Here is an 8,463-nt window from a genome sequence, read left to right on the forward strand (position 1 = left end):
TTAATTTCACAATCACCTTTTTGTATATGATCTCTAATAAAGTGATGCCTTATCTCAATATGTTAGGTTTTAGAGTGTTGTATTAGATTCTTAGTTAAATGAATTGCATTAGTGTTATCACAATACAAGGGTACATTTTCCAACTTCACATTATAGTCCAAGAGTTGATGTTTTAACCATATGATTTGAGCACAACCATGACCAATTGCAATATATCCCGCTTTAGTTGTGGAGAGTGCCACACAGGTTTGCTTCTTGCTATTCCATGATATTAAGATTGAGCCAAGTATGTGACATGTTCCACTTGTGCTTTTCCTTACCAATTTGCACCCTAAAAGATATCTTAGAATTACCTGGATACCATAATCCAACATTAATTTTCCCTTTTAGATACTTGAGAATCCTTTTTGCAGCTTTATAATGTGACTCATTTGGATTAGATTGAAATCTTGCACACAATCACACACTAAATTAAATATCTAGCCTACTTGCTGTTAGATAGAGCAAAAAACCAATCAACCCTCTATATTTGGTGGAATCAACTTGTTGCCCAACCTCATCTGAATCAATAAGAAAGTTTGTAGCAATTGGAGTGGCAACTTCTTTGCAATTCTCCATTAAAAACTTTTTTAGTAGATCAAAATAGTATTCTGACTAACTTAAAAATGTCCCTTGTTTAAGTTGTTTGACCCTGCATAGTTGCAACAAACTCTTCACACATAGAGTTATTATTTGAACCAAAGATAATATCATCAATATATACTTGAACAAATTCATAACATAAATAAGGTCTGTCACAGATTTGTCTCAAACAACCAAAGAAGAAAACATGACTAAACATAAAACTGGCATTCAGTGGTGGTGCTCAGCCCAAACCTCTCTCGCAAAAGGTGGCACTTCTTGACGCTCAGCGTCTTGAAGCTAAAATGCTCTAACGTGTAGTACAAAGTTGGTGCTCAATGGTGCCCTTCTACCGCTCAGCATCAAAGCATTCGCAAATCCACGACGCTCAACGATACAAACTAGCACTTAATGGCTTAGAGCTAAAATGCTCCTAGACCTGCATAATGAGGCTGACGCTCAACGTCAATCTACTACTGCTAAACGTTGTATCAGGAACCAGAAATTTTTATGCAGCGATTGGGGGAAATTAGACCTGTTCAATTGATCATTTTGGTACTATTCTTTTAATACTTTGGTTCAAAACAATTTTATCAACAATAGAGTTATACCAACTATTCAATTGCTCAGATTTCAACCTGTCTCATTCACAAACCAAAGCAACTTTAAACAATCACAATTTACTCAAACACATAACTGTCATTTAATTCATACATTTCACATTAGAAACACATCAATTTAGATTTATCATAATAACCAATTTCATTCTCAAAAATCTAAAATGGTAGGAACATGCAAATCATCCAAAAGATAAAAAATCTCACAACACAGATCAATATTAACTTCCCTTACCTAACCAAGCAGCTCACACAATCCTAAACAGCGGAAACTCCTCCTAGTACACAAGGTACCCATTTCTAAGCCTAGATACAACATCAAGACGATCCGACCATGCCAACAAATACATTGGTCAACAAAGGTTCAAGAAAAAATATCATAAAGGCATATGCAAGCAGGAAAAAACCTCGTATGCAACCAAGACTAAACGAGGAGGACGAGAAAATGGGTTTAAAACTAACTTACCTCAAATGAAGAAATTAATTGGTCTAAATTGAAGAGCTCACCTCGAGGACCACTTCTATGGTCTCGGATCTTCAATCAGACGAACGGAGGGTGAGAACTCTTAGAGATAAGTTAGAGAACTCTAGAAAAGTGATATCTAGATAGTACATTTTTTAAATAATGAAACTTGTTTATAACAAATCTATTTATACTAAAACCTTTAAATATTAAAAATAACTTAATCTTACTATTTTAAATCACTATCACTTCTAAAATACCATTTTCCAATTCTTTATAATCTCTAGATAAGTTTTATTTTATCAAAACTTTTATCTTAGTATTACACTTTTTACTATACTTTTTAATAAAATATTTGATCCCCGAGAAAAAATAACAAGAGTTAAAAATCCATTAAAAAAATTAAACTATAGATTGTTAAAAATGCACTCCTAATTGTAAAAGAAAAACAATATTTTATTTTATTTGAAAAACGATTTTCAAATTACTTAATACTTTTTTAATTTTCCCTTTTATTTAATTTATTAGTTTTTTTTTTCTAAGTTGACCTTCACAGTGTGGATAGTTAATTAAGGTAACATTAGTAAGTGTGGATAGTTAATTGACGCAGAACCAAACATGCATTTAAAGGGAAGTGAGAATTTGGAATGTGAACGACTTTTTACCTATCTATAAATACAAATCTCAAAGGGGAGACAAACTTTTTTAGACTAAGATCCCACTTAGATATGAAAGTCACAATTTATTTATCTTTTGCTCTCTCAATTAACGAGCTGGTTTAGTTACGGAAAGCTCTCCCCATAAATGAGCTGGTTTAGTTGTGAGAAAATTAAGTAGCATGATAAATCCAATATTACTGAAACAAATATTTTTGGGTTCTTTTTCTATCATCAGCTTTTGGTGGATTTCCTCCTAAAATGAAGGTAACTTCATTATTGTCCTTTTTGTACTTAAACCACTATTGTGAAGCTTTTTGACATATCACATCAGGATTTTCAATCCTTATGCAAAAGCACATTCGGTTTCATGATTTTGTAAAAACACGTTCTTAGAGTTTTGGAGAACTTACTACCACTTACTCTTTACATAATATAGTGAGACTAGTAGATTTTTCCTTAACTCATAGTTTTAACGGTTAACATATATGATTGTGATCTCTTTTTTTTTTGAAATATTGCATTCTAATGCTATTATGATATAAAAAGTTATAAAGCTTACAAATTTGTTTTACACCGATTCCACATGTTTCCATTAAAATAACAAGTAGTGCAACATGTTCAGGAGTCAACGTAATAGAATATTAACATAATATGTATTACTCATTCATCCGAGAGTCATCAAAATTTGTCCACTAATTGTGACATTATTCTCCAAATTTTAGGCCACATTTGCAACTTGCATTTTTCTTCTAGTAGTTCCTATGGTCAGTATTCAAAGTGGCCTGCAAATTGCAATGATGAGGAACAATAAACAATTTCATTCGCCAACCGTAGTAGTTATTGATTTGATAAAGTGCTTTTGACTGCCATGGTTTTAGTTCTTGAATATGTATAAAATGCAAATTAATCACTAAATTATAACTTAATAACAATAATCTTTGATTTAATACAAACTGATTCTTAAAATTACAACTTACTGACAAATAATCTTATAATTTAACAAGACGTAATTGGTACATTTTTTTTTAACACATTGAGATACTAAAATATTTTTTGCTGGACTAAATAATAACATGTAACATATTTGAAGTTTTACTGGATAATTACAACAAAAGGAACATCTTTTTCACTTCAGGTCTGAGAAGGAAAAAACAATAGAGTTGGAAAATTGTTTTTCTGCCTACACTTTCTATTTACATGTTGGAACAAAAAATCAGAAAGCATCCACCAATAGGTTTTATGTCAATATATATTTACAACCTTTTTCGGTACATTTTGACAGAGAAGTGACTTGCACTTTTGGCATTTCTCTGAACAATGATGACAATTGATTCGTCCCTGTGCCATTAAATAACTTTGGATCTTCCAAAGGAGCCAAGCGGTCACCAAAGGAAACCATCCAAAATGCCAAAAGAATCATAATGGCATTCACATATGGCCTCATAAGACGAAAATGATGAGATGATGGTATTCACAAACATCCATTTAGCCATTACTGCACACATCTTCGGAAGGTGTGAAAACTGCTGGCACCAATGTGAAAGGATGATCATAGCCCTGCCACTAACAGGAACAGCTCATTTGTGAGTCACTATGATGAGATTCCTAGTGGCAATGAACAACTGATCATTATAAGAGACTTGCAGTTGCTGAAACTGTAACATGTTGCAGTAAAATTGAAAGTATAAAAATTGAAGTTTAAGATGATCAGCAGATTAAGATATTCACAGTATGTTCACAATTTTATTTTTTTCTCCTATGAACTGTTAAAAACTGTATTCAACTTTTGAGAGTACCATGGACCAGCCCATTATAAAACATTGAAATCAGATTTAGGAATTTAGCATTGTCATAACCAAGAAAAGCTGTCAGATATGTTCACAGCGTAGATTCATTAGAGAAGTGGCACAAAAGTAAAAAAGTACAAGCCTGAGAACTTTAGATGAAACTTGTTGAAGACAACAACTATTAGCATGTGATTAATATTATAAAAACAGAACAAAAAGAACAAGTATCTTCGAGAACATTTGATGCCACTGTTTGTCAAGTAGGATTTTTACTGATTCATTATATATGAGACTGGTTAAAGAAAGTGAATGTATACTCTTTCTCAAGAAGTTCCATATGGATCGTAGAGAATGATATTTTAGCTATATCCAATTGCAAACACAAGCAAACATTATAACGATGGTAAAATTTGCAGAAGAAGGTTCTGTATTGGAACTAGATCACTCACCTCAGTCAAGTATTTTCAAGCAGATAAAACCAACATTCCATTGCTGTTAAGTATGACATGTAGAAAGCTTTCAACTTTTCAAATATTTCAATTTCTCAAGAACCTGTTTCATTGATGGTCGAATAGAAAGAGTCTCTTCTGTGCATGTTAATGCAAGCTTTAAAAGGCCCAACAACTTTTCCTTAGGCCCTGCTTCCCACAAAGTAGCTGAAAATAGCTCAGAACAACGGCCTTCGGTCATTAGTAGCTCTGCCCATGGAACAATGTTGAATCCATTTCCATACTCAGAAAAAGATGGATCAAGAGACTTTCTTCCAGACATCAATTCTAATAACACTACACCAAAGCTGTAGACATCAGCTTTGTCAGAAACCCTGCAAGTGGTGGCATATTCTGGTGCAACATAACCAAATGTGCCTGCAACATCAGTGGTGGCATGGGTCTCAGTTACCTCAAGCAGTCGTGCCAAGCCAAAATCGGATAGGTAGGCATTATGATCTTCGTCAAGTAAAATGTTGCTAGGTTTGATATCCCGGTGAACAATGCGAGGAACACATGAGTAGTGAAGGAAAGCAAGGGCCTCTGCTATGTCTTTTGCTATTTTGTAAATAACTGGCCACTGAACATTCTTCCCTGACCTGTCATGTATGAAAGCTTCTAGGTTCCCTCCAGAAAGGTAGTTGTAAATTAAGAACATTTCAGCCTTCCCCACATAATATCCAATAAGAGTCACAAGATTCTTGTGTCGAATTCTTCCCAGTGTCCTTATTTCCGTTTCAAACTGTTGAATGCCTTGAAACCTACCTATGGACAACCTCTTTATGGCAACAAGAAAACCTGGGGACAGTTCTGCCTTGTATGTTGACCCAAAGCCACCGGTGCCAATTAGATGTCGGATGCTGAAGTTTCCGGTAGCTGTGGCCACACTGTCGTAGTTCAATTCAGTTGGAACATCTTGAAAGGTCACTACCTGTCGCCTTCTTATACTGCTAAGCCGACCAAATTTACTCCTTCCAGAAAACATTACCAATACTATTCCCAGAAGAGTGCACAGCACCACAGAAGCAGAAGTTACCACAACAATAACCAATGTCCTTAATTTTCTCCCTCTATGAGTATGATGCTGGATTTCAAGGGGGACTGGAAGAGAAGCAGGTGAGTCAGAATATGGATCAGGGCAAGGATGCAGGTGTGCATTTCCTTTGTAGGAATCACAGTCACTTGGGTGTTGAAGACGAGGAATATGACCAGAAAGATTGTTAAAAGAAACATCTAGCTGCACAAGATTGGAAAGAGTAGAAAAAGCTAAAGGTATTTCCCCTGAAAGTTTGTTGTGGTCCACCAACAGAATTTCAAAACTCTTGGCATTTGACAAACTCGCAGGTATTGTTCCAACTAGAGCATTGTGAGACAAATTCAGAACAGCAAGGGAAGCCATTTGGCCAAGTTGGGTAGGAATTTCCCCTGTTAGATTGTTTCCTCCCAGATGCATCCATTTCATGTTTTGCAGGTTTCCCAACTGATTCGGCAGTGATCCAGATAGCTTGTTCCCACTTAAATCAAGATGCTGAAGCATCACCAAGTCACCTATAGCTGGTCCAATTGACTCATCAATCTGGTTGTATGCTGCTTCAAAATCTGTCAACCTTAGGCACTCCAAAACCGCCGTTTGGAGATTCCCACCCGATAGTTGGTTCACACTCAAGTTAACTGACAATGTCTTGAGCTCGTTGCAGTTTGAAACTAACTGTTCCGGTAGAGTTCCATTGAATCGATTGTTATTGAGAGACAGTGCATACGAGACTTTACGATTAGCACCAAAAAGACTATCTCCAAGAGAGAACGAAGGCAAGGATCCCACAAAACTATTCCAACTGAAATCATGGCTAACAACAATAGTGTTATTCTCCTCAAAACCAGATCCAACGAAAGCATTCTTTTGAAACCTCCAAACAGGAAAATTAAAGTATTCATCATCACTAAAACCATCCAATTCTTGAAATGAAGGATCTACTGCACTCACACCGCAACTTTCTTTCCTAAATCCTTTAAGAGTGCCAGATATATTGTTTCTGCTGACATTAAAGTACACCATACAAGGAACATGAAGCTGCAATGAAGGCAGATACCCCACCAAATTATTAGAACTCAAGTCCAAGAAACTCAAATTCCTACACATCCCCAAACTCTCAGGCAAGACACCGGTAACATAATTCTGCACCAAATTGAGCACCCTCAGAGAGCACAACTCCGACCACCCACTAGGCAACCGTCCACCAAGATTCGCCCTTGGCGCCCACAACACCCTTAGACTTGAAAGCAGCAACAGTTGATGAGGTATGTTCCCAACAAAGGCATTAAACTCTCCTCTAAAGCCATCTTCCAATCCTCCATTATCACGATCCTCAAACAAATCAGTAAGCACAATCACAGACAGTTTCACACAATTAGCCAACTCCTTAGGGACCCTTCCAGTGAGGGAGTTTCTAGAAACATCCAGAACTCTCAGTTCGACAATTTGGCCAATCTCAGAAGGGATTCTACCTTCCAAGATGTTACCATCAACCAAAAGGGTCCTCAAGTTTCTACATTTGCCAATTTGGGGTGGAATCTCCCCAGTCAAAAAGTTACGAGACAACTTCAAATGCTTCAACGAATCACAAGTACCATTCAAAGGAATCACACCAGAAAACTGATTATTCGACAAATCAACGATTTTCACACTCCCAGAGCCAATAATCTCACTCGGAATCGAACCAGAAAAGGCATTACCAGAGAGATTAACAAGTTTAAGAGACTGAAGAAAAACAAAACTCATCTGGGTCGGGACTCTCCCTGAAAAGTTGTTCCCTTGCAGTTCGAGGACCTCCAGAAACCGCAGATTCCCTACAGTAGCAGGAATCTGGCCGGAGAACATGTTCCCGACGAGGGACAGCACGCGGAGCTCAGACAAGTCGCCGACGGAGGGCGACAACAGGCCGCCGCCGAGCCCAGTGACATTGAGCGAAGTAACTCGGGCAGAGAGGCTTCCTGCGGCACCACACGCGACGGAGCGCCATCGGCAGAGATTGGAGGAGGTGCGGTTGGTCCAACCGGCGAGGATGTTGGAAGGGTCGGAAGAGACGAAGCTTTTGAAAGAGAGAAGTGACAATGCGTCCCCAGAAATTGAAGCATTGAGGGCATTTGCGTGGTGCGAAGTGAAGAAGAGAAGGAACTGAAGAAGTAAGAGAAGATCCATGTTTGTGAGAGAGTGTGTGAATAATGAAAACGAGTTGAGTTTTTCGAAAGATGCGAAATTTGTTTGTTAAACCATGGTGGGTGAATTTGGTGGCGGAAAGACGTCGCCGGCGAGGGTGGGGCCGGAAAACGGAGCTCCGGCGGCAAGTGAGAGTGAGAGAGTGAAGGAAAGAGATGTGAGTGAGAGTGGCAAAGCAGCGAATTAAGTTGAAAAGTTGTGTCTCATTTGGAGCGAAAACGGTAACGTTTCTCTCTCTCTCTCTCTTGGATATTTCTAATAAAATATATTGTTTTCTTAACTTTATAGGTTTGTTTTACGCACACGGGAAAATGCTTTTGCGTTTTTTTTTACTTGATTTTCATTCCACCTTTTCCTTGGTTTAAAGTTTAATAAAAATCATTTTCTTAATAAAACAGTAGAAAAAATTGTTGAAACGTTCAAATAAGTTAAGTTTAAATTTGTTTAGACAAGTTTTTAACGAAAATTATATGTAGTTTCTTGAACATGAGGATCTAGAATATAATATTTGTCCAACTTCATCTTTGTTGCTTCTCTAGTACCCTTCTTCCTGTTCCAATCACATGTGAATGTTTCATTGTTTTTTGGTGTCATTCTGTATTTAATTTGGC

At 37.0% G+C, this 8,463-nt stretch overlaps 1 protein-coding gene across 4 annotated transcripts; it reads right to left on the bottom strand.

The window, feature by feature from the left end:
* Nucleotides 1–3,463: 3,463 nt before the first annotated feature.
* On the bottom strand, nt 3,464–8,087 carry LOC114193824 (LRR receptor-like serine/threonine-protein kinase RPK2). 4 transcript variants are annotated; one of them, XM_028083794.2, is made up of 2 exons: nt 4,597–8,087; nt 3,464–3,917 (listed from the first exon to the last, which is right to left on the bottom strand). In XM_028083794.2, exon 1 carries the CDS (start codon nt 7,832–7,834, stop codon nt 4,667–4,669), a length of 3,168 nt encoding a protein of 1,055 aa, XP_027939595.2. In that variant the 5' UTR covers nt 7,835–8,087; the 3' UTR covers nt 3,464–3,917; nt 4,597–4,666. The 4 variants fall into 4 exon arrangements, with proteins under 4 accessions (XP_027939595.2, XP_027939587.2, XP_027939572.2 ...); XM_028083786.2 differs by having other exon boundaries at nt 3,464–3,923; XM_028083771.2 differs by having other exon boundaries at nt 3,464–3,965.
* Nucleotides 8,088–8,463: the final 376 nt, after the last annotated feature.

Source organism: Vigna unguiculata, chromosome 1, assembly GCF_037176805.1.
Source record: "Vigna unguiculata cultivar grain cowpea cultivar isolate G323 ecotype 2 chromosome 1, ASM3717680v1, whole genome shotgun sequence".
In the NCBI taxonomy this organism is placed as follows: Eukaryota; Viridiplantae; Streptophyta; class Magnoliopsida; order Fabales; family Fabaceae; genus Vigna; species Vigna unguiculata.

Bases quoted from the DNA above. Each gene is read 5' to 3' on its own strand.
- LOC114193824 (XM_028083794.2), bottom strand. From the start codon at position 7,834: ATGGATCTTCTCTTACTTCTTCAGTTCCTTCTCTTCTTCACTTCGCAC.